At 42.5% G+C, this 24532-nt stretch overlaps 1 protein-coding gene across 9 annotated transcripts in view; it reads left to right on the forward strand.

Moving 5' to 3' along the window:
* TTLL6 (tubulin tyrosine ligase like 6) overlaps positions 1-22469 on the forward strand; it is a gene marked incomplete at its 3' end in the record, with an annotated part of 36067 nt that extends 13598 nt beyond the window's left edge. For 8 of the 9 annotated variants that reach the window (XM_083408382.1, XM_083408385.1, XM_083408380.1 and 5 more), the window contains 10 exons: positions 1119-1262; positions 2348-2433; positions 4516-4741; positions 6551-6732; positions 8623-8811; positions 11848-12004; positions 13526-13825; positions 16300-16666; positions 18754-18955; positions 20232-22469. In XM_083408382.1, the coding sequence (XP_083264508.1) occupies positions 1119-1262; positions 2348-2433; positions 4516-4741; positions 6551-6732; positions 8623-8811; positions 11848-12004; positions 13526-13825; positions 16300-16666; positions 18754-18955; positions 20232-20238 (1860 nt within the window). Of the gene's footprint in view, positions 1-1118; positions 1263-2347; positions 2434-4515; positions 4742-6550; positions 6733-8622; positions 8812-11847; positions 12005-13525; positions 13826-16299; positions 16667-18753; positions 18960-20231 lie in introns of those variants that run through there. The other variant, XM_083408377.1, reaches the window with a different exon arrangement.
* Positions 22470-24532: the final 2063 nt, after the last annotated feature.

Consider the following 24532-nt stretch of genomic DNA (forward strand, 5'->3'; position numbering starts at 1 on the left):
GCATTACCCAGAAGTGTGTCCAGTTGAAAGCAGATGAAAATGGATGTAAGTGGTCCCAGCAATGGTGGGTGCATCCACACCTGCGTATATAGCAAGATCGCAATCACTACCTCCTTTTTCATTCATCCAGGCCATGATTCCTTTTCGCTATGGCTCCCGATAGCAGGATTAGATCTAATGGGCTGAAGTTGCAGGGGGCATGATCATTGGGGTTAACCATTAGGGGGAGAACCCCTTAACAGTAAGTTTTGGTTTGGGGAGAAAACAGGTAAATAAAAAGAGAATTTTATAGATGGCAAGATCCAGATTTGGGACAAGTACTCTTTGGTGAGAGAAACCCAGCAGAGGTTTAAAATATACAGCAAAGTAAAGTGTGGAAATACAGGATGTTAGACCAGGCTTCCTCAACCTCAGCCCTCCAGATGTTTTGAGACTACAACTCCCATCATCCCTGACCACTGGTCCTGCTAGCTAGGGATCATGGGAGTTGTAGGCCAAAAACATCTGGAGGGCCAAGGTTGAAGAAGCCTGTGTTAGACCTTTAAAACAGTAAGAGCCGTTTAATAATGGAGCCAGTTACCCTGGGGGTAATTCGTCTCTTCAAGGAGAGGCTGGACAGCCATCAGCTGAGGTTATTGTAGGTTTTCTTCATCAAGAAGTAGGGGGTTGGACTAGATTGCCTACAAGGCCCCCTCCAACTCTGCTTATTAGCACAGACATTTCCTAATGGTTCCCAGAATAAGGTCAGATGTGAACCTCCAGAGAACGGAGTTCTAGAGTTCGACTAAAGCTGTGCCTCTATTTGTAACATTCTGGTGTGAACATGGAACAAGGGTGGGGTTGAATCTGTCAATGCACACAGTTGGAATCTCTGTGAAAGAGAGAAACTCAAGTCATTTTGGCCTCCACGGGTTAAATGCAACATGTGAATTAGTACCCAGAAGGCTTTAGGAAGCCAGTGAACCTACCCTCCCACAGCCCAATACACTAGTACAATAGTGGCTTTTATGTGGTTTTCTAGGCAATGTTGCATTCTCCAGATTTATCAAACTACTCCTGCCCCTTTAGATATCTAATTTAAGAATTTTATCTCTCTCCCTGCCCCCACCTTGCCGCAGCCTTTCATCATTGATGGCTTCAAATTTGACCTTCGGATTTATGTGCTGGTAACATCATGTGAACCGCTACGGGTTTTTCTTTATAAAGAGGGCCTTGCGCGCTTTGCGACGTCTGCCTACTCGGACCCATCACACAGCAACTTGGTAAGCAAGGGAGGCCCCTGTTGACGTGACCAAGCACGCTTGTAAGAAATATTGACGGCTTTTGGTTCAAACCACATAATTCATCAGGTGCTTCCTCTGTATTTTCCAAGAATTAATACCCAAGCCTTGTGGTATCGAAAGGAATGCAGCAATGTCGTAAATAACAGCCATAAATCACTGAGGGGTGTGCATTCATAAGGAATCATCTCACGCAGCTGGTTTGATGAAATCAAAAGTGTGGGAAATGCCGGTACCTGCAAGAAGAAGAGTTCTTTGCAGCATTCCTCCAGCTGGAATGATGGAGCTGCTTTGCAGATCCTACTGTTTTTTTCTTTGTCCTGTGAAATAAGCATCACTATGAGGAAATGCATGGGGCCAGGGGGCAATTTGGAATAGAGAAGTAATAGAAGGAAGATGTTGCTTAAACCTTTTAATGCCCACTACTTCTCCACTCTAAATCATCCCTCCAGCCTGCGGAGTTCCAAAAATGCATGTTTGCCTGTGTTCTGTTACATAGGTTTGCATGGAAGATATAGTCATGCCCTAAAGGCAATAAGGAAGTCTGAGGCCACAGACAATTCTCAGGCAGAGCCTGGTTGTCTGTGGTTTGATTAAAATAGTCTGCTCTCTTTATTGTCCAAATAGAACAACAGCCACCTTACTGAGACGCAGGAGGAGGTAATAATTTTGTCGTTTGCCTTGGTTTCATTCTGAACTCCTGTGTTTTATGAAGAACGTCTGTGTACATATCTATTTCATTTTTATGATTCTGTGAACGTGGCATCACTTTCCTTATGTGATCTATTCTGATTGAGGAGTTTGGAGTCCAGAAATATTGAAACTACCCCCCCTCCCCAACCACCACCTAAGAGGTATGCGCTCAAAATTCCAACTGGAATTAAGGAAAGTGATGTCAGCTTCGTAGGCCCAAAAGGGATGTAAAGGCCATTCAGTATACTGTACACAGCCTGGTAAAGGTAAAGGTGCTTCCTCTCTGCCCCCCCTCCACATCCTGAAGAAACAGCATAAGGGAAGCAGAAATCTCTCTAGCCTCATAACCTGCTTGTTTGTTTAATTATTTACAGGACGACGTCTGTATGCACCTGACTAATTATTCAATTAACAAGCACAGCGCTAATTTTGTACGAGACGCAGACTCTGGTAGCAAGAGGTACAGAATGTTTTCTAAAATAATCACAGCTGGGGGGCCTGCTCTCATGAATCTTTATGGCCATTTCATACGTGTTTAGGAAACATTTCTCCAAATTCAGCTGCAACGTGGCGCATTCTCCATCATTAGGTGAAATAAATCATTTAAAAAGCTCAGATGAGTAACAGCAGGGTGCCTGGAGCAGGCGAGAGGAGGCTGGATTTATCCCCCCCTAAAGGAAATACAAATGAATTTGTTGCAAATGGAATTGCTGGATTGCCGCCCTCTGTTTTATTGTTTTCGGTGGGTGTAATTAGCCGCCCCTCTAAATCTTGCGCAGAACGGTCAGTTCGATCTAATTATTGTTGCCTCGATATTTCCCCCTCTAGAATTTCTTGGCTTTTCTGTTGATCACTAGCGCTGTGTTAGTCTGCTGGCTGAGGCTCTTCTGCAGTGCTCTGCCCACTGCGGCAAAGGCTTGATATGCTTTTGGTATTTTTCCTGAGTATTATTGTGCTTTCCCGGTAAGCGGCTGAAATATCAGCAGTGCAGCCTGACTCCTGCAGTGTTACGCTGTGCTGCTGTCCAAAAAACGGGGTCTGCAATGTGGCAGATCAAGAGACAAGTGGGAGGAGTTACTAGAACAGATGTCCCTATAACTCCAGTGCCAAGGGATCACTGTCAGTGCCCTGATTTGTTTTTCCATCATATCTGCTCACACTCTGTCCTTCTAGTTTTCAAATGTTTGGCTAGCGGCTCCTAACCTGGCAGAAAGATAGCTTTGAAACTCAACTTTTCAAAGCTTTTAGGAAACTCGTGCCCAAGTCGGGGAAAGCATTTACAGTAATCTATTTCTGAGGTAGGCGTAAGAGTTCCATGGTGCTTTAAGATGTGGTCTTAGAAACAGGAGTTCATTCCCAATGGCTCTCGCCACTCCCCTGTGCCATGGTTAGTGAAAGATGGGAAGTGGTTCTATGGCCTAGAATAGAATCATAGAATCATAGAGTTGGAAGAGACCACAAGGGCCATCGAGTCCAACCCCCTGCCAAGCAGGAAACACCATCAGAGCACTCCTGACATATGGTTGTCAAGCCTCTGCTTAAAGACCTCCAAAGAAGGAGACTCCACCACACTCCTTGGCAGCAAATTCCACTGTTGAACGGCTCTTACTGTCAGGAAGTTCTTCCTAATGTTTAGGTGGAATCTTCTTTCTTGTAGTTTGGATCCATCGCTCCATGTCCGCTTCTCTGGAGCAGCAGAAAACAACCTTTCTCCCTCCTCTATGTGACATCCTTTTATATATTTGAACATGGCTATCATATCACCCCTTAACCTCCTCTTCTCCAGGCTAAACATGCCCAGCTCCCTTAGCCGTTCCTCATAAGGCATCGTTTCCAGGCCTTTGACCATTTTGGTTGCCCTCCTCTGGACACGTTCCAGTTTGTCAGTGTCCTTCTTGAACTGTGGTGCCCAGAACTGGACACAGTACTCCAGGTGAGGTCTGACCAGAGCAGAATACAGTGGCACTATAACTTCCCTTGATCTAGATGCTATACTCCTATTGATGCCCTATGTTGATGCCCTATGACCCTATGTTGGTCCCAATTTCCCCTGTGGATTAAGCATCCTCCAGAGTGTCCCCTGTAGCTCTATCCAGCCTATCTTCAGGCTTTGGGCCTGGCTTTTATTTATCTCTCTGTTGGTCTGACTAACAACATGAAATGTTTTCCTTAGGTATTCCAACATTGCAGGGGGTTGGACTAAATGACCCCTGAAGTCCCTTCCAACTCTACAATTATGTTATTCTATGAGCAATGTATATGGGTTCTCGGTACCCTTTGGGGGAGCCCCTCTCCCAGTATAATCACCCAGTCTTCAGTCTGGATGGGTCAAAACTGTCAGAAGGATGGGCTTTCTCGCCTTCCCCTTTGTTTTAGAAGTATTAACTGGTAGCTATCCAGATTAATTAATGTGAAGGGGAAAGTTGCGCAAATGGTCTTAGCTTACGGCTGCAGCAGCCCAACTTGCAGCGGATGAAAAACAGAATGCAAGTCCTTCAGGTATGTTCTCTCTCTCTCTGCCCCCCTCCCCAATTTTTTCAAGGAAGTTGTCCACCTTTAATGAGCACATGGAGCAGAATGGCTATGAAACGGAACAGATATGGAAGGACATTGAAGATGTTGTCATTAAAACACTGATATCAGCCCACCCTATCATCAAGCATAACTATCTCACTTGCTTCCCCAACCACACCATGTGGAGTGCCTGCTTTGAGATCCTGGGATTTGACATTTTGCTGGATCGAAAACTCAAACCGTGGTTGCTTGAGGTATGTCCCAACAAAGCAAATGGCCCTGAGCTTAGATTCAGAAACGTCTGAGCTCTCTTTCTCTCTCTCTCCTACTTTGGGGGGGTTAAAGAAGCTGCTATTATTCCCAAAATGCATTGGTAAAACCCACTTTGATCTTTCCCCCACCTTCCCTCAGTTGCTTGTGTGCCCAGTGGCAATTCTTCCAAGCATCGGGATGCCCAGCAGAGGGCGTTCGGCTACAGGAAATGTATTTGGAGTTGTTTTTTAAAAAAATCACACTTGCCCTTGCACGTTGGCGTTCCCAACTGGGAAGACAATCAGTTGGTTTCATAAACAAATCCTCTAAGAGGATCCAAAACAAATTGGATCTGCCAAATTGGGTCATAGCAAAAGGTTATCCAGCTAATTTTTCTGTCTTCTGGCATCAGCCAGCCAACTTCCACAGAGAAGTTCACCAGAAAAAGGCAAGCAGGTTGTACTTTTCGCTGTCACATATCTAATAGTCACTAATGGATTTAGGCTTTATACTAAACTCAAGCTGCTTAAGCTAGATGTCCCGTGATGATCAGTTTCATAGTCTAGTAGTTACACATTGCACTCCATAGTATTACCCTATCTTTATCTTAAGCCAGTTGTCTGTCTATTGTAGCACAAGCCTCTGTTTTACATTTTTTTGTCTTCTTGTTTATTTAGATTTCTAAACATCCTATTTTAAGGACTCATGGTCTTGTTAATTTTAGAAAGAAAGCCAAGAAAGCAAGCCATCCATTAAAATATATCATCGTAAACCGAATTTATTAATGACCTTAATGTATTTAAATGTACATTGGTCTACATAAAAGAAAAATGAAAAATACTTCCATTAGAAATACAAATTCAAATGTAACCATAAAATCATCTGTACAGTTATATGTTCCAATTATGTCTATACGATTATACACGCTCCAATATTTAAACAAAAAGAAGTTGCAAAACACCTCCTGCTCTTCTAACTGTGATTACAAATTTCTTATTCCTGAGAAGAATCTTCTGATTTGTTATCATTGAGCAGCAGTTGTTCAGTACAGTGTATCATTCAATGTACAGTACTTCTCCTTTTTCTTTAGATGACTAAAAGTTTGTTTTGGAAATGACCACATCTCCTCTCAGTAAATTAAGAAGAAATCCATAACTAACATTTATGGTTTCCAGTGTGATTAAATTTACATGGCATGCTAAGCCATCAAGCATTCAGAAATGACAACTTGTTATACAATTTATTTTCCGTATAAGCCTAATGTTGTAATAGTCTGCCTCTGCGTCCCGGTTTTTCACCTTGGCGTGTTGGAGGGTATGCCCCTGATGAGTATTTTATCCGAATACAGTTCTAGGCCCTAGTCTTCTGTACTGAACTGTCTCCTCCCTAGCTTTGCTCTTCAAAATCTACTTATTCCCAACCTTAAAAAGCCAGAAACCAAATAAGAAGATTCTGCAGCCTTTCCTAAACAACTAGGAGGGGAAATGGGGGTGAAAATGTGGTAAGCAAGCAAATTCAAAGTTGTAGAGAGATGCTGAAACAGGAGTGCCATAATTAAGGAGCAGTCACCAAGGGTCTCTCTCAAGGTAGCTAATTGCATGTGATTAATAATTAGATAACTCAGATGTGCCCCTAAGGCTACTGCAGTACACAGTCTTCAACGCTGAAAGTTTTAAATGTTGGTTTCAGCTTACTTCCCCAGTAAATAGGTCTTTGATCTTCCAACGTTATTTTTTCTCCCTGTAATTTTTGTGTTATACAGTATATTTCAAATTGTAGCAAATTCAAATATAGGTTTAATTCCCATCCAGGTGAATCACTCTCCAAGCTTCAGTACTGATTCATGGCTGGACAAAGAAGTAAAAGATCAGCTCCTATATGATACTCTGGTTCTTATCAATTTGGGTGCATGCGATAAACGGAAAGTACTGGAGGAAGAGAAACGGCGAGGAAAGCAGAGGCGCCTTAAGCAGTGCCCCAACCGGGAATCCAGGTGGGACCTTTTCAGTTCTTCTTCTGCTTCTTGGGATTACGCAGATAGGAATTTGTAAATCATCTGCAAAACGCGTTTAAATGCAATGGATTTTAATCTTTTGGCTCTTCCATGAACTGTATGAAAAACAAACAAATAAGCATATATTTAATATAACTTTCAGTCCATTTAGTAGTCCTCTTTAAATCAGGATTACTCAGATGTATTAAAATAGAAATTTACAGAGCAAAATGAGCAAAGTGTTGATGAAGCCAGCACATTATCCAGCAATTTGGGCTGCAACTAAACTATATGCATTGCTGCAGCTGAAAATGGAGCCGTGTGCCTAGTTTCACCCGCCGCTCCTAATGTCTGATACAACTTACCCATATCCTGGTGATGTCACAACATCGTGCATTTGTCTGCTTGTTGGCTGTTGATTTTAGATGCATCTGTATTTTAGCATCTAGTTTTTGCCTGTATAACAACGTAGCTAACCTATAAGCAAGCACACGGCACCTCACTCAAAACAACTAAGAACATTTCTCATAGGGGAACACATAAAAATGACTCCATATATCTATTGGGGAGCGTCTACAGCTCACAGGCTTTGGCTGTGATAGGGCCAGGTTTCGTGCATATATGCCGTCTCATCACAGGAAAGCAAGACCCAAGTTTTGTAGTATTATTTTATTCACTCCTAAAATAAAGCTAAATTTGTGCAATTGTGCCACATCATTCCTGCCATCCTGATAAATTGGATAGAATATGCTGGGAAAGTGTTTGTGTGTGTGTAGGTTTGAGATGAGGTGGTAAAATATTGAGGTTTTGCTTCTGATAAAAGAAATTGCATATTACCGTACAGCAGAAAGTGTTTAGTGCTGGAAAATCGACCAACAGTCCAGAGTGTGTTAGATAACAGTGTGAATACTTGTGCTGTAGGGCTCATTTACACTTGGGGCATAACTTCAGGGCTAGATCATCCTTATTGTCTCTGCTATGCAAATTTTCTAAGAAATATTAGAAGAGCCTCACAGCCTTCAGCAAAGATAGGGCGTAAAGCAAGAGGAAACTCGCTATTTCTGTAAGCATTATGTGCCCAGAACAGAACTAGTTGGTGCAGAAAAGTGTAACTTGTGAATCCTCATACCGCAAGGTAAATTTTAAAAGAACAGAACTTTATTTATTTTTGAAGTGTGCCTCTTCTTTCAGCCATCATTCAAACTGAGTTTCCTCTGCAGTCTGTGTATAAGTAGTTCAAGAAAGAGTAAGCATGGATTACATACACAGAAAGTGTAAGTGAGCCCAGCGGTGGCTCCCACTCTTACAGTTTTCTAAATGCCATTAGTGTGCCTAGGTCCCCTCTCATATATGGATAGGGCTTGGACTGAACAAAAATAGAGCTGGATTGCAAGATCCCGCCAGGGTTTTGGGCAGCGTCCTGTTTCTTTTCTACCCTCCTTATCTTTTCCTGTGAAGAAAATAAGGAGCGACAAAACTGAGTTCTTATGTTGCAGAAAGACTGCAAGGATGGGCCTTTCTTCCTTCCCAGTCTGGAGAATGCAACATTGCCTAGAAAACCACACAAAAGCCATTATTATACTAGTGTATTGGGCTGGGAAGGGAGACAGAAGGGGGCCTGCCAAAACTGCACACACACTGGTTTCCTTCAGAGCTCTTTCAACCTAGTTAATTAGCATTTTTTTTAATAAAAAAGGGGATATGAAACAATTGTGAATGGTGTATATCTCTGCACTTTGTTTAAAAGCTGTATAAACAAGCTTTGCCCTAGTGGGTTGAGTTAAACAGATATAATTTAAAAGCTGAAATGGCAACATGAACACTAAATGGAGAGGTCTCCCACTGCGGATGTTTTCTCTGTTAACCACTTTTCTTGGGTGATTTTATCAGGGCTGAGGAATACAAGAACTCGCAGGCCGCTTGGCTCCAGCAAGCGGAGATGTATGAGGAAAAAAATATAGGAGGCTATCGCCGAATTTACCCCAGTTCAGATTCAGACAAATACGACAAGTTTTTCCAACACAATAATTCAATCTACCAGGAAACAGTAGCTTCCAGAGCACGTGAAGAGTTTGCCAGGTAAGAAATGTCATTTTTCTCTGTTTTGTCTTAAATAAAAGGGAGGTGTAGGACTTGAGGTTGCTGGGGGGGGGGGGTTGGGGGGGAGACTACTAGGATCAGTTTTTTGTCTTATCCATGGGCCATTAGTATTGAGCTAGGTAACTATTAAATATTTCCATTTCTTCATTTCAAGGTAGCCTTCTTTCTGTTTACTTTTTAAGCAAGGGCACTGGGAAACTTTGCTGCTATCTTTTCTTCTTTTTTACTAAATGTATAGGTTGATCAACTATTTGAAGAGTACAGCAGATGTTCTTGTCTCACAGCACAACCTGCTAAATTGTCATCCAGCCCTGAACTTAGTAGTTCTAGTCTCTCTCCCCCCCCGCCTCCAATTTTCTTCATGGTAATCCCTAATGTGTTGTTGTTTTTCCTGACAAAGGCTTTTGTGTCTTGTGTTTTTATGTTTATGTAACTTTCAGGTGACGTTCCATCCATACACATTCAGATGGTCTTGTTGCAAATTACGCAACAGACATCTGTACTCACATTGATCAAGTGTCATTGTCTCATCAGATACTAGGAGGTTCTACAATGCCAATAATGTCCACCACTTATCTAATGGACTAAATATTAGATAATAGATAATACCCATAAGATATGCACCAAGACAATCTTCCCCAGCCAGGTAGGAGAAGGGAAGGCAAAGCCTTCAACAGGCCTTGGCTCTATCATATCCAAGGCTCCCTCTGAGGAGCTTTTTGTATTCCTATCATGTGCCTATCTAGCAAAACATGAATTATTGGTTTAACTCCACTTTAAATATCCCATTCTTGCTGCCACACCAAGTGATCCCCAGGAGTACTGATATTGTGGTGGATCAAGCCTCTCCAAATTCACTTGGCAGGGTAAGTGCTCCCAGTTTTTTGCTCATTAAAACCCTAGAAACCCTCTTTTTTCCTCCCCACAACTCTGGAGAGGGAAGGAAGAGCACTCATATCAAGCTGAGCTCGGGAGCAGGCACAACCCATGCAAGCAACCAATACTATAATAAGCCATACCTTGGGGTAATGAATTCCAGGAGCGAACTGGGTGCTGTGTGAAAGTGAGCTTTCAGTGCTTTACTTAGCGCCAGTTAGCTTCATTGAGTCACCCCGAAACCCTCTATTTTCAATGCTTCTCTGAAAGCCATAAATTTGAAAACGGGTGTGTTAGAGGATGCCAAACTACATATGCCCAAACACTGCTTGGTCCAGACCAAAATAACTCCAGAACCCTCTTGCTAAATTGGCTGTGTGGTTTGCCCTATTTTAAAAAGTTGTTCTGTTAATGGTGTTTTATAGAAGGTGCTTGTTTTACTGATGATTATTTTGTATTACTTATGTTGCAGTTGTGATGTTCGACTATGTTATTATTTATTGCATGTTAGCCGCTTTGTGACTCATGCGGGTGAAAAGAAGCATGGAAATATAATAAAAGAGATGAAATAAACTATACCCTTTAGACGCTGACATTCTGTGTCCTCGAAGTCCCCACCACCAGATTGTGTGGCCCTGGTTGTGAAAGGAAGCATACTTTGCTTCAGGGTAGCCAACTTAGTACCCCCAACGTGTTGCTTGACTCCAGCTCCCAAAGGAAAGGAGTTTCACTGCTCTTAAAAAAAGGCAATTGAAAAAGGATAGAGTTAAGGTCAATTATTCAATTATAGACTGTATAGACATTAGGGCTGAGCGATACCTGGTTTTCAACATTGCAATATATCACAAGCTAAACATTGTGATGTATCGCTATATCACGATGTCTGAAATAAGGATGGAAATATGTAGAGGTGAGCAGTAGGGCTGGGCAATATCTGGTTTTCAACATCACAATATATCACCATACAAACATTGTGATATAGCGATATATCACAATGCCTGAAATAAGGATGGAACTATATTGAGGCATTGACTAGCTTCACAGTTTTTCCCACATTGTGATTTTTGCATAGCACACACACTCATTGTGATTTGCGATATACTGTCAGGTCAAAAATTATGAAACTGATATATTGATATGGACTTGAAACTGGTTTTGGACAATGTATTGATATACTGCCTAGCCATAGATATACATTTTTGGTATTCCTTATGATCAAATGCACAGTATAATGAATACAGATAGAAGGAAAGCCCTTATTTTCTCACTTACAGGCCACCGCCATTTAAAAATGAGTGCTCCATAAGGCATAATGGCCAGATGTGTTTCAATGTTCTATTATCTTTAGTGCCCAATGATAAATACTGTACAAATCATGATGGTCAGAACCTTGGACGAGCAAAACATTCCTTTGGAAACCAAAATACAGTGCAGTCTTACCACTCACCCTTATGCTTCTTATAAAAAATAAAATTCCAACAGGTGTTTGAATGCGCAAACATTTTCAAAGATCAAAGAGTTCCGGTGTAGACATTTCACAAAGATCAGTACACAGCCACGGGGTGACTTGACTGCATGCACCTACCATTTTTATCTTTTGCAACCCGCCTGGAAGTGTTGTAGCATTATCCGTCCAACTCCCATCCGCCCCAGCCAGCATCGCAAATGGTTACGGATCATGGCAGTTGCAGTCCAGCAACACTTGGCGGTCATCACTCCAGCTGGCCCTGCTCTGCTCTTTTTTATTATTGCATCACATTCTGTCCCTATAGTTAGGCCTTGGACATTTCCGTTTTTACCTACCTTCCCATGCTTATGGCTGGGACTGCTAAATTGGCCCATATTGTCTGGCCACTTACACTCTCATTGCCTCCACTTCTCTTGATTAATTTGGGGAAAGACATGCCCCATGTCTTGCTATGCCGCCCTCATACAATAGGCAACCATTTGGGCTTGGCTTAAGAGGCACGGCCACTCTGCCTGGTCTTGATCCCATGCACTTTCGGGGGGGATTTTTTTGGGAGGCTTCAAGGGTTTGCAAACTCGGTGTAGCAATATCGATGGTAAGCAGCGCCTGGTAGGCAGCCTTCTCCCCGTCTTGAGTCTGTTACGAACGGTTCTCTGCAATGTCGTCAACAGGCAGCAGCTCCAAGGGCTGCGTCTCAAGAAAGAACAGAAAGCAGCTCTGCTGAGAGAGAAAAAGGCCGAGCTGCAGGGAGAGTCCGGTGGAGAAAAGATAAAGCTTCCCAGGCAAAAGATGGTGAACAGATCAAGTGTGGTGCCAGTCTCTGCCCAGGTAGGACTAACACAGAAACGTATTAGCTGATGAATTATTCCACACACATGCACACCCACACACTACTATCTCTGGAAAAGTAAACTGAAATGCCTTCTCAATTCTCTGCTTCTGTAAACTAATTTTAATCACTCTCCACCACCAAATGCCATATTCAGACTAACTTGGATTAATCAGTATCTTGCAGAAAATTCATTTTAAACCAGATGGAACTCCATGGAACTTAAGATTTGCCCTTATATAGTTCAAATGGCCCAGAGGATAACCAACTTGCTTGCCATGTTGGTGGTTTGGGGTACCGCTCTCTCATTGTCACTTTTTCAACATCTGCAGAATCTACCCTTTCCTCTCTCTCTACCTGCTGCTAAAGACCCTTCCCAGAGCTCTAGTCTCCTGTTGTAGCTTCTTCCTTGCAGGCCTCCCCTTCCATTGCATCTTTTCTGTCTGGCCAATTGGAAATTCCCTGCTAAATTTGACTTTCTATCCTTCTTCCTCTATTGTCATATTGTGTCCTGAGTAGCTTATTGCTGTGCTTCCAGTTTGTTTTATTTACTTACTGTATCGCCATTCCACTTTTCCTACAAGGGGTTCCAGATGATGTTTATAAAATTCACAGGATGTTGTGCATGGAGATATATCATTTTATTTTCTCAGCTTTGTGAGGTAGTTCAGGCTAGGGATAAATGGATCTCTCAGTTTTCATTTTCTCAATTTCTCAGTTTCTAAGTTATATTCGGTTTTCTACATTTCTGCATAAATTTGATTTAAAACAAATCCTCAAATGAAAATTCGTTCATTAGTGTGAACTCTGAATAAACACATGTCTATATGCAGTATTAATTAATGTGCACGCTTTGGTAAGCAATTTCCCCTAATAGGATTCATTTTTCTGTTATTTTCATGAATAAATTCATTTTTTGCACACTTCCCCCAAATATAATGATTTTTTTGTAAATATCATTTGGTTGGAGAACTGCCTTCCAAAATTCAGATAAGTTTGCATTTTGAAGAATGGCTGTGTTTCAGTTCACTTTTTGGGGGGGAAACTGAAAATTAGTAGGTTCACATTCAAATGCAAACTCTCCCCTCTAACCCTAGTTTAGAATAAGATGGGATGTTGGCTCAGTTGGTTAGAGCACAATGCTGATAATGCCAAGTTTGCAGGTTTGATCCCTTTATGGGACAGCTTCATATCCCTGCCTAGAGATCCTGTAGAATTCTATGGTTCTATGACTTCCCCAAAGGCAATGGTTTGCTTTCACCTTCCAATTTCTCTGCTTCTATATTTCTTTCTCTGTATTCATTGCTTCCCAAACCATCATGTGATTTTAAAAAAAGAAATATGTACTTGAGTGTCTAAACTGATGATATTTAATCCTAGCAACTAATAAATTCTGAACTAATTTAGAGTTTGTGGACTTGTAGGGCATACACACACACACACACACACACACACACACACACACTTCATTTCATGCCTGAATTTGACCTTGCTTGCTCTTTATTTTTCATCTTATTCAGCCTGAGGATTGTTCAGAGGCTGGGCCTGGGACTACCCTCCTGCTGGAACATTTTGCAGATGAGAAAGAACCCAAGAAAGAAGTGACTTGTGATTCTTCGAGCACCTCTCAGCTTCAGAACCATGAGACAGAGAGCAACCCAAAGGCCTCTGAAAACCGACCCGTGAGACCTTACAGTTCTGTGCCTGACCTTACCAGACAGACTACAACCCGCATCCGAGAGCAGTATAATTCCAATCCAGAACTGAGGAATACCATTAACAGCCACCATTCTGCAACAGATGTGAACTTTATATCTGGAGTAAGTAATCAAGTTGTGTTTCTGTTGTAAAATTACTGCTGAATTGGATCTCGTGCCTCACCACACAACAAACACAAAACAGGCCTTTTGCCCTGATTTTCCCTTCCGGCGGGCTTTCTCAGATTATTACTGGGCAACTTTAATATAATATATCTGAACAAAATGGCTTTTATTTGTTGCATTTTGAAATGATACATTTCTAGATGCTATATGTTTTGGGTTTTTTACTGTTAAGTGGATGTGTAAGCAGCTAATGAATTATTTGGTGTATTTTTATATTATTGATAATATAAAGAGAAAGAAAAACATCTCTAAAAGAGGGGCAATCCGTCTGGAAAAAACTCTTGATCCAATATGATAGGGGTCTATAGACTTGATGTTAAGAACATAAGAAGAAGACCTGCTGGATCCAGCCCAAAAGCTAACCTAGTCCAATATCCTATTCTTACAGTGGCTGACCAGGTGCTTTTGTGAAGCCTGCAAGAAAGACCTGAGTGCAGCAGCCAAGGTGGATTTGATTTAAATCAAATTGATTTAAATCACAATTTAAATCACTAGTCAGTAAGCCTTGATTTAAATCATTATTATTTTTACAGAAAGACTCATTCTTCCTGGTATAAACTTAAAACAGTCTTTACAACCAGATGAAGGTTTCATTTTTGGAATAATAAATTTTCAGAGTAGTTTTTACAGTTATATAAAAAATTACTGATTTGGTTATACTATTAGAAATACATAGACCGATAATTATGGAATTATTGGGAGGTTTAATAAGCTAACTGTTTATATTTGAGCCTGGCCTTGGCTGGGGAGGGTGGGGTATAAATAAAAAATTTATTATTATTATTATTATTATTATTATTATTATTGGACAACTTTTCTGCTGTGCTTTATTGGAAGGAGAAAAACAATAATTTCCTTAACAACAATTTAAACAATTTATTTAACTCAAACAATAACATTGTAGCATATGTATCCATGCTTTTTAACTGATGTGGTTAAACAATATAAAACAAACTTAGACTGAGTTTTAGCACACATGAAAAACTTAAACAAATCCTTATTTCCTTTTGAATACCCTTTGGACTATAATGTATCTTAAATAGAAAACTATCTTTAGGAAAAAAAAATCCTCCAAAAGCATTTTATTTTTAAAAATCCAATTTAAAATTTAAAAATCTGATTTTTGATTTTTTTTAATCATTGAATTTTATCCACCCTGGCAGCAGCACTCTCCTCATTTCTGTCAGGGACTGGGGGCAGAGGAGGAATGGTGGACCCTTCCAGGGACGGGGAGGAGGAAGTCAGTATAGATTTACAACAGGGGTTTGATGGAGGTAGCACCTCAGAGGCAGATGAAGGGGGAAACAGGGAAATCATAGAGAGCCGGAACAACACCCAGCTGACATGTTGTCATGAGAAAGCCTTCCAGACCCTACATCTCCAAGAACCCGACGAGCCTTAAAAGTAGGAGAGCAAAGAGCTCAAAGACAGAGGGCATGTTGCAGCACCTGTAGAGGGGACGAATGAGGAAATGGAAGAGATGGGGGGGGGGGAGATTCACTTGGGACAATGCCATTATCCAAGAGGCTGGGTTCTATTGACTCTCTGTGTAAATATTGAAATAAAAAAGGACGCCAAGAAACTTTCCCTTGTCTTTATACTTTCCTGGGCAACCATCCGGGAGCCGCTGACATCATCCTGACAATTTATCGCAATTCCCAATGAATGCTATAATGAGACACACTGTATCCAACAGTGGCTGTAGAACAGGCATCCCCAAACTCGGCCCTCCAGATGTTTTGGGACTACATTGGTTCCAGGCATTGGTTCCATTTTTGCTTCTGCCAGGTATTTTTATTAATCTGGTAGCCACCAACTTGAGGGATGCAGGTGGCACTGTGGGTTAAACCACAGAGCCTAGGACTTGCCGATCAGAAGGTTGGCGGTTCAAATCCCCGTGACGGGGTGAGCTCCTGTTGCTCGGTCCCTGCTCCTGCCAACCTAGCAGTTCGAAAGTACATCAAAGTGCAAGTAGATAAATAGGTACCGCTCCGGCAGGAAGGTAAATGGCGTTTCCGTGTGCTGCTCTGGTTTGCCAGAAGCGGCTTAGTCATGCTGGCCACATGACCCAGAAGCTGTACGCCGGCTCCCTCGGCCAATAAAGCAAGATGAGCACCGCAACCCCAGAGTCAGCCACGACTGGACCTAATGGTCAGGGGTCCCTTTACCTTTACCTAGCCACCAACATGAAACTTAGGTTACTCACTCTTAAGTGCAAAAAGTCTAGGCCAATGTGTGGCAACTGTATTATTTCCTGGGTCTCTAACAGCTGCGTTACCAGCGAGGTTGATTTGATGCTTTGGTTGTGTTTCTATGCTACTTTCCATTCAGATGAATCCCAAAGCACCTTAGGTCTGTCAGGCATGTGCAACTGGGACTCTGTAATAGCCCTTCCTTCTTTCCCTTGCCAGGTCCAGCCAACAGATGAGTTTGCAAAAGCGTCGTGTGGTAAGGAGAGCCCATGTGCTTCCAAATATTTTCCAGCAATGGCCCTACCTCGTGCGAAGAGTTCGACAGTGACCAAAATGCCTTGCTGCAGAAGTCCGCCTATTAAGAACTTCCGTCCGTTTGAAGAACACTCCTTCCGGTTTCATGTCAGAGAAAACACAGCCTCCCCAAACTCAGTCACCCCAAGGATGAGAACGTTCTATGGGAACAACAATGAAAAAGGAACCCTCTTGACCTCCCAATTCTTCAGCAAGCTGACTTTTGCACCAAAGGAAAGAAAAATCAGACTTCCCTCGCAGCACCACTCTCATCACTTGGTCAGCCGAGCAAGTGAGAGCCGTTTTCTTGGCATGCTGTCACTTTGAGCGCATTGTACCTCTGTCATAAGGGGCAGCCCATCCATGGGGCTCCAGGCGAAACCATTTGCCCTCAGGCAGCAGATTTGCCCCCCCAGCCCTCCACCCCCCCCTCCACACCATTGCTCTGCTGCCAGTCCCTGCGCCAACATCATGGCGCCATTGCCTTCACTGCTGCCTCTGTGCCCTTACCACTGCCACTGTGTTCATAGCAGCAAGCTCAGGTGCAGCCACAGGCAGGGGCAGGGCTGGCAGCAGAGTGGGCACAGTCGTGGGAGCGTCGCAGTTGGGGAGCTGGTGGCATTGGGGTGATTTGCCTACAGCAGCAGTATGTCTCGGGCCAGCCCCGTCTGCACAACATGCATAGATATATTGATCCAATAGAATGTGAGATGTTGTACAGAACTGCCTGTTTGTTTTAAAATGTTCAGGATTTTGATTTCTTGGGTTTGGGGTGCATCGAAGAAGTTTTGCATGGGGGGAGGGGATAGGTGCTGCTTATTCACTACTTCCAGTCCACATCTTCCAGGTGTGTAGAGTGGTTCAGTAATAATAATATTATAATAAATTATACCACACCCATCTGGCTGGGTTTCCCTAGCCACTCTGGGCGGTTCCCAACCAAATATTAAATACATATTAATACAATTATTAATACAACATCAAACATTAAAAACTTCCCTAAACAGGGCTGCCTTCAGATGTCTTTTAAAAGTAAGATAGTTGCTTATTGCCTTGACATCTGATGGGAGGGTGTTCCACAGGGCGGGTGCCACTACTGAGAAGGCCCTCTGCCTGGTTCCCTGTAACTTGGCTTCTCGCAGTGAGGGAACAGCCAGAAGGCCCTCGGAGCTGGACCTCAGTGACTGTAGTGTTATCCCCCTGGCCACATGTCGGAGAAGAGCTGGTACAAGATCTGCGTAGGTTATGGCAGATGGGGAGGACTGTGCAAACCCAAGCACCTCATTCTTTGTAATGCCACACTGTGGTTCATATGCAGCGATCAGGTCTTGGCCGCAGGAGCTAGGGATGTGAGAGAATTCCAACGGAAACAGAAACGGAAACAGAAATTGATAGTGTTTGCTTATTTATCCCATGTCTGGAACGGAAATCAGTCCAGCAAATCCACAGCTTTTTTCAGCCAGAATTTACTGGAACTCAGTTCTAGCACCTCTCAGGTGGGCGCCATCACCATTATATGAGAACAAGGGAGGCATTTGTGGTGAATTCTGGCACCTCTTTTTCTAGAAAAATAGCATTGGGCAAACTTGTTGGGCAATTCACTGTTGTTGCTTTCGGTCCATGATTGCTTATATTTTTCTTCTCATTTTGCATTGATCCCTTTGCATGGAAATGAATGGGGTGGAATAACATAAGGACAACACAATTTACATAATTCATTAGGGTTGCCATATTTCCGACGTGGGTTGCCCAGACATTTTAAACGTTTTTCAGAAATTCAGCTCGGACGCTGCTTGTGACAGATACAGGGCGGCATAGAAAATGGATGCCTTCTTACATCATTCTTCTCCCAGAAATAAAAGGAGTCCAGCAGCACTGCAATGACTCCCTTACATTGGCACTGCAATATCTGTGTAACTTCTCTCTCCACCTGCACCTGGCGATTGAGGCTATAAGATCAATTCTGACTCTGAATCTTTGCTCTTATAGAGACTCATACTGTATTAGGTCTGCTGTCTGTGCAGATAGATACCGTCTTTTTCTTTGTAGTGATGATGAGATGGGCGGGGGTGAACGCAGGTGATCTCTTACCTGGGACCCGCAAAACGGGGTCCAGCTCTGAACAAACCTGGTAGATGACTGTGAGACAAAAGTAATAGGCTGACGCCAGGTAGGTTATGTGGTTTTGCCAGTACTTGCTGGAGAATATGTTGACTGAGGAAACACCCAAGTTAGGAGCCCCATTGTGCTTACACGTTCCATCTTATTTTCTTACCTGTTGTCAGATCCAGTAAAAGAAAACAAAAAAAAATATGGTCTGGTGATGCTACTGTGCATATTCAATCGCAGCACATAAATCTCGGTTTTTGTGCTACACAGAAAGTGCCTCGCTCCCAAGAGAAATCCTGAGCTGCAGGAGCGCTTCGTACAAGAAGCCAACAAAATACTACAACCCACACCTCGTCACGCAAAGGCCGATGGTTCAGCAGCACAGCTTGAAAGACCTGCTGGTGATCTCGCGGATGAACAACCAGTCCCAAAAAAACAGCGACCCAATGTTGGAAGAGAGTTCTGTAAACAGGTAACCGGCAAGTGTGGCTGCCAAGTTTTCGTTAGCAGAAGTTTAACATTTCTGAAGGTGCTGGGGAGAACCATAACTTTTAAGGCAAGTGGCTCATTTTTTGTGAACCGCCCTGAGATGTCCGGGTATAGGGCAGTATATAAATTCAATGAATTAATGAATGAATGAATGAATGAATGAATGAATCATCCATGCAGTCAATGCACTCCAATCATCTTCCAAGACTGTGCATATACTGTACTTGGAGTGGGTGGCGGAGGGTAGAATTCAAGCTTCTACACTAATACAAACAAAAACTGCTTTCTGATATGTAAACTATTTGCAAACTGTGCACGTTAGGCAAATGTATGTACACTTCTTCATTTGTTTCTGCTTTCTTTGGAGAGAGGCAAGGATTGGGTTTTGGCCTTTAAACCTCTTCCTGAAAATTCTGCTCAGCTCTGAATTTTCGTTTCAGGAGTTTCAACAGGCCTTTGCACTTCTAAGCTTTTGCATTTTTAGGGCTCAAAACATACTGTTTTTGAAAATGACATTGAGGTTCTCATAATGTTTAAATTTCTGCACCCAGGTTCAAATCTTGCACTTCAGGGGAAGTATAAAGTTCATCAGAACCTTGTATAAAGCCAGGGGTGTAAATGTTGAAAATTGCTACTATAGTAGTTATTTCATACAGAATGCATGTAATTCATACGTGCAATTTTATAGGTAATCCAGACTTTTCTGCCAGCCTGTTGCATTGCAGTAGTTTCCATGTTGTCCTCCCATTTTTTTCTGAGACCTGATCTATGGTGATTTTTTTTAGTTAAAATGCAATTATAGTGCCATTCAGTGACTGTGGGCAAAGGGCTATTTAGAGTACCCAGAACAATTATCCCCTTAATTTTCCTCCTTGCCCCTTTCTTTTTTTAAAAAAGGCCTCTCAAACTCTGCCACTTTAATATTCAATCCTAAAATGAGCCTTTATCAGTCCATTTTTGTTCTGTTGCTCATTTATTGGTTTTTTTATATTTTTCTCTAGAACAAAAATAATAACAATGAGCATTTGTTTTTTCCAACAACAACAACAAAAAGATGGCAGCAATCTACAGCTCCCCAAATAGACTCTTTCAGGACCATTTCAGGAAGTAACTAATTAAAATGGCCGATAAGTGGGCATTTGCAACTGTGGTAGTTGTTATAATAGGCTGCTGGTGGTCTTTGGGGCAAAATACTTGGTGCTGTTGACTTTATCTTCCAGTTCTGTTTCCTCAGCATATCATTGTATTCTTGATTCCAGGGTCTGAGTGGATATTTCACAGAGAACATGGGATGGTTCCTGGAGCCCAAATGATGCTATTTTCTATTGAGGGGCATACGGAACCGTTTAAACTGCTCAGCTATATCCTTTCCAAGTGAATTCCTATGCAGCCGGCCTTTCCAAGAGCTTCCATGCAGCCTGTGAAGTTTGACTTGTAAAGATAATTGGGTCTTTTTTTAAAAAAAAAAAGTGGCTCTGAGCTAGTGGAAGCTCCTGACTTTCTGCTCCCTGTGGAAGTATGTGGATGGTTGTTGGCCAACTGGAAAATTCTGTTCCAAAAATTTATTTTAAAACGAGAGCTATGTTAAGTGTCTACAGGGTTAGCATGGCTCCCAATCATACCCTCATCTTGATCTTACAGAGGTGTGTGGAGTCCTGCAGAGAAGGATGGTATCTCCTGCAGTGCATTTTGCAGATTGAATCTTAAGGACTGAGCTTGAGGTGGCACATGGCGTTGTGTCTGTTTCCCTTGATGTTTTTTTGGGGGGGTTGTAATGAGCATCTGCTTCAGAGGCTACAACTGGAAGCAGAAACACAGGAGGAAAGTAGATACCTAATTCTTCTCACTCCAGTCGTTTTCCCCACTATAAAAAAATCTTCTTTCAGCTGATTTTGCATCTGCAAAATCCTGTTTTCTCCTTACAGGGAAAAGGCTGCTTGGAAAGGACAGTTGAGTAGAAAAACAGCAGAATGGAATAGGTCTAAGCAGTCCTTTCCCCTGCTTTCTTCTGTTCCCTATTGCAGCTCCCAAGGAGGTATTTTTTTTTAAAAAAAAATTAATTCAGGGAGATATACAAGTCCTGTCTAGTTTAACTCTAAATTCCTCGCATTTTCCAAAGCAGTGTTACATTAGTAAACCTAGAGAAAAGTTGCAAAGAACAGACTGTTCACCAATCTCAATAAAGGTTTAAAAATGGCAAAGATTTGCATGCAAAGGGGTTTGGCTTCCCCCACTGGAATAAAAGTGAGTCCTGTACACCTCTGGATGGTGTCTGCAACGTCTGTAGTTGTAAATTATTTGCTAGGGCTCCTGTGCTTTTCTCACAGTTTTCCTTGCTGTGGGTCGTATATCTTTGCTCCCAATTTAATTTACTTTCCTCGCTTCCCTGCTGCATAGCCATGCTCTCAGCGCTGTTTGGCGGGAGGAAGGGATAGTGAAGTTGCACTTAAACTCTCCACAGGCCCCAAATGACTTGCAAGGCACAAATTGGGCTGCCATATTCTTGGCATGAAATATGGGAAGTGTGGTGACTGCACAGCACAGACTTCGTTCTTTGGGACAAAGTCCCTGCAGTTGCATGTTTATCTTACTTTAAATGAAAGTTTATAGTCATGATTACTGGGAGGCGAGGGGCTGGTGCTTCCTGGCAGGACTGAGACTTCCTGGTAGTGGCAGAAAGTGTGATAAAACCTATTAACACCCGGAGCAGAAGAAAACATGGCAATAATGTGTGCTTTTCCATGAAGTAATCAGGACATTCCACCTCTTTATCTTGTGGGCACTGCTGCCAACCATATCAAAGTCGACGGGGCACTTCAAATATACTGATGTATTTATAATATAATAATGAGGGCCTGTATCTAGTACACGTCAAGTGTAGCAACCGCTTCACTTACAGGGAAGCTTACAAAAATGTAAGCCAAATATCACCTGTTGAATGTGTGTATTCTCAGGAGAAAGTGACAACTAACTTTCTGTATGCAGAATGTGAGATTTCTGCATTCTGTTCAGTTCCACAGTATTTGACCTCTAACCACCATCTGTATGATGATGATTATTAGCAGCTGTCCTGTGCCCCATAGTGCTCACTCTATCAGACCAGGCCCTACCTAATAAAAAATAATAATTAATCCAGTACCAGAATGGGAACAAAATATGCACTTTCTGCTTGATAGACATTGTTTATTCTGGTTGCAGAATTTGCCTTCTGGGCTTCTGTGGATCATACATTGGCATTTGCTTCGGCAGAATATGGTAAAATAAAATATATCATAAATCGTACGGGTGCTCTACCAACAGCAGACAGAATTGGGGGCACTGGAATTACCAGCCTGGCAATCATAATGAGGCAGACCATATTTCCCATTAGGCCATATCTGTGCTGCTGCAAGTTCACCAAGCATCTGTGAAGTAGCTACCCAAATGCAGAACACTCTGAAAACCTCATCTTAAAAGCAAGTTTGTACCCTCTTTTTCCAAATAAAAAGACTTTGTCCCCTTTCTCCTCCGTTATTATTAACTAGCAAAATACCCGTCATCGTGACCTTGATGGGGTGATGTGTGACTAAAAAGGTGTTCCTACAGGCAGAGCAAATCTTCCTTAGTCAAGGTCACCCACCCAATGTCAAGGGCAGAATTTGCCTCCATCACTCTATAGATTGCTGAAAGGACTACACTTGTACCTTGGTTGTCGAACACTATGGAACTCGGACGTTTTGGCTCCTGAACGATCAAAACCCAGAAGCGACTGTTCCCGTTTCCAAACATTCTTTTGGAAGCCGAACGTCCGACAGGAAGTTCTTTTGGAAGCTGCTGCAGCCAATCAGAAGCCACAATTTGGAAGTTGAATGCTTTCGAAGTCGAACGGACTTCCGGAACAGATTCCATTCGACTTCCAAGGTTCAACTGTACAACAATGGTTGTGATGTTTTAGTTGATCCTGATAAAAGATCAGGATCTCAGGTAGGTGCCATTGCCGTTCTAAGAGAACAAGGGAGAAGTTCACGGTAAGCTCCGGCACCTCTTTTTCTAGAAAAAGAACTTGGCTCTGTGGAATCACAAGTCGTGCAACATGCTAGGGAATGTTACTTTGCATAGCAGAGATGTCCACCACTGTAATTTACTTAATCCCCAATCCCAGAGTGGAGACAGGGTGAGTTGGCCATATCCAAAGGTGTAGGAAATTGTGGCTCTGTCTTTTAATGCCCTCTAGTTAAGAGACTGGAATGAGTTCGTCAAGAGCAGTTAGGGTAATATGTTGTATAAATGGCATACCCTCCAAGTGTCCTGATTTTCCAGGGACAGTCCTGGAATTAAAGAAGCTGTCACAGTTTCTGATTTGATCCCGGGATGTCCCGGGTTTTCCTTTTTCCTCCCCTCAACGTCTCGGAGAACAATTAGGTGTGTGTAGGTGCAAAAACAGAGTCCTGTTTCTACTGAAAGTAAAATACCTGCACCAAATGAAGGAAATGGTGAATCTGACATGCAAAGCCCTAGCATTTTGAAGGAAAATGTCACCAATCCATTTTAAATTATTTAATTGCAATGCATCAGCAGCCAGCTATTTTTAAGGAAATGCATGGAGCGTCGATTCCTTTATTGTAAATGGAGCCTTACACTGTCTTTTCAAAAGTAAGTCACACTGTATTCAATGGCGCTTACTCCCGGGTAAAGACATTGCAATCCTAAACAGTTTTATTCAGAATTAAGCCCCACTGAGTTCAATAGGATTTACTCTCTAGTATGTTCCTGATCTTTCTCACATTTTCTATTATTATTATTTTTCAGCCTTTTCCCCTAACAGGGACTTAAAGCAGCTTACAGCTAAAATTCTATTTCATTCCATTTATCTCTGGAAGCTGTTGTACACACAATCCCTTCCCTTGCACATTTTTTTCTTTACAACAATCCTGTGAGGTAGGTTAGGCAGAGAGGCTGCAATTGTCTCAATGTCACCATGTAGATGCTTATATGATGTCTGTGCGTGCAGGAGACATAATGCGGGAGAAGTTTCCTAATGTGGAATAGGATGTCCCTATTTTCATTGGAGAAATGCTGGAAGATATGAAATAGGCCCCTGGCTCCATAGCATTCTAATTTTTCTGGGCCATCTCATGACTGCAGTACAACCCATGCTGTCACGCCGTGACCTATCTTGATAGTTTTATCGGCTGCCGCAACAGCAACCCTGTATGAGGGCCAGACTGTCGGGCCGCTTGCTTCCTATGCATCCTGAAGGGCGAACAAAAGAGTTAATTCCCCTTTCCAGTGATTAACGTTTAATGACGGAGCCAGGAGAAAAATGATGCGACTTCCAGTCTGAATAATCTCCAGCAAGCTCTGAGTCAGCAAAGATGGTGGGGGCTGGGAGACCAATAACAAGCGCCGCGCCGAGGAAGAGTGTGTTCCAGGAAAAAGAAGGCTGCTGTTGCATCTTTTAAAGGCCAGCGACTTCTGTGTTCTTCCTCTGGCGCCGCTGAGCCACAAGATGGAGGCAGCGCTGAATGGCCAGGGTGGGCCTACCTTCCCAAGTTGTGAAGGCATTATTATTGTCTTGGGC

This window comes from Podarcis tiliguerta (genome assembly GCF_965153285.1).
Source record: "Podarcis tiliguerta genome assembly, chromosome: 13".
In the NCBI taxonomy this organism is placed as follows: Eukaryota; Metazoa; Chordata; class Lepidosauria; order Squamata; family Lacertidae; genus Podarcis; species Podarcis tiliguerta.